The sequence below is a fragment of the Rhagoletis zephyria genome, unplaced genomic scaffold (assembly GCF_001687245.7).
Source record: "Rhagoletis zephyria isolate East Lansing unplaced genomic scaffold, Rhagoletis_zephyria_1.1 Rzeph_scaffold_63851, whole genome shotgun sequence".
NCBI lineage: Eukaryota > Metazoa > Arthropoda > Insecta > Diptera > Tephritidae > Rhagoletis > Rhagoletis zephyria.
The window spans coordinates 1-1,503 of record NW_016220902.1 but is presented as its reverse complement, the minus strand read 5'-3'; the positions used below and the strand labels follow the sequence as shown (position 1 = coordinate 1,503).

Genomic DNA, 1,503 nt, shown 5'->3' with positions numbered 1-1,503 from the left:
GTCCACATCATAGTCATAGCTGATAAGTGAGATAAATATTGGAAATTCCCCTAGCCTCTTTTTTTTTGGAGGGCGTATGGAGAGCGAACTTCACCACCTGAGTCACCATTCAAAAGCAATGTGAAATGATCCCTCTGTACCTCATATTTTTTCTGGCCATCTGTCAGCTGACTTCTATTTTCATCACTGCAGGAAATAGCCCCGTTCTTGGAATCCTGTTGACTGCTGCCTAAGTATTCGCTAAGTATTTCGTAACTCATGCTGCACCCCAAAAAGATCTATTGTGTTACGCTCTATGTAGAATCCCTCTAACCTTAGGCTACTTAAAAAATTAAGAGTCTTTTGGAGTTCCTCCTGGAAGGCCTCATGAATTTCTTTCATTGTCTCACACCCTTTGAATTTCGACAGTGTGTACCAAACTGAGATTCCTCCCAGCTAAGCAGTAAATATAAAGTTAAAGACAACGCCCAAAATATGGGTAGACATCGTGAAGGTCGTCGGTAAGACCTACGAACAAATAACACGCCGCACAGCATACTTTTCGACCCTAGAAAAATAATTTTTTAAGAACGTACATATTCAAATACCATTTCTTCTATCATAAAAACTATATTTGTGAAAGTAAAAAGTCCCGTAATTAATAAACCAAACTTAGTCTGCCTTTATTTAAGTGTTTAAATTTGTGTAAATATACACTTTTATCCTAAATAAGTTTTCAATAACTGTTTTATGCCACAACGTATGTGTGTTTTGCAATACACATTAATAGCAATTTCAGCAAAAAATATAACGAACTCGCCTAGCCATATCACAACTTATCCACTTGCAGGTAAATGCCATCTTGAGAGCTCACTAAGAAGCTGCTCTTATTGAGCACCATCGGTATTGGCGTCTTGTCACACACACTAAACTTGAAACTGCTCAGCAGACATGCTAAACCGACACGCGCCTGCATCTGGCCAAACCGCATCCCAATGCAATTGCGTGGCCCTTCACCGAAGGGTAAAAACTCTATGACATCACGTTGCGCTACCTCTTCCGGCGAAAAATGTTCGGGATCGAATTTATCCGGGTTGGTATATAGATCGGGATCGCGATGCATAGCGCCAGCGGGTATCAACACGCGCATATTCCGCTTAATGACATACTTCGGAAAGCCAGGCACAGGATAGTCTTCCAGGCATTGGCGATTCAATATTGGCAGCACAGTGTATAAACGTAAAGTCTCTACAATTTATAATACAAATAAAAGTAAAAAAAATAATGGCATACAGTTATAACAGAATAAAATCTAAAACCTACCTGATATTATCTGGTTCAAATATATCATTTCGCTCATACACTCGTAGGTCAGTTTGTCGCCGTGACGCGCCATCACCTCCAAAATTTCGTCCCGCGCCCTCTGTTGTACGTCTTCGTGCTGTGCCAGCTCGTACAGTGCGAAGCTCAGTGTGGTCGACGACGTCTCAAAACCGGCTATCAAGAACAAATACGCCTGCGCCG

The 1,503-nt window shown here is 41.3% G+C and overlaps 1 protein-coding gene across 1 annotated transcript; it reads right to left on the bottom strand.

Annotated features, from left to right (window-relative positions):
• Positions 1 to 637: 637 nt before the first annotated feature.
• LOC108356714 (cytochrome P450 6a9-like) lies at positions 638 to 1,500 on the bottom strand (the record flags this gene model as incomplete). The annotated part of the gene is made up of 2 exons (XM_017607813.1): positions 638 to 1,227; positions 1,303 to 1,500. Coding segments are annotated over 2 exons (617 nt in total), but the record flags the coding sequence as incomplete, so codon positions are not given.
• Positions 1,501 to 1,503: the final 3 nt, after the last annotated feature.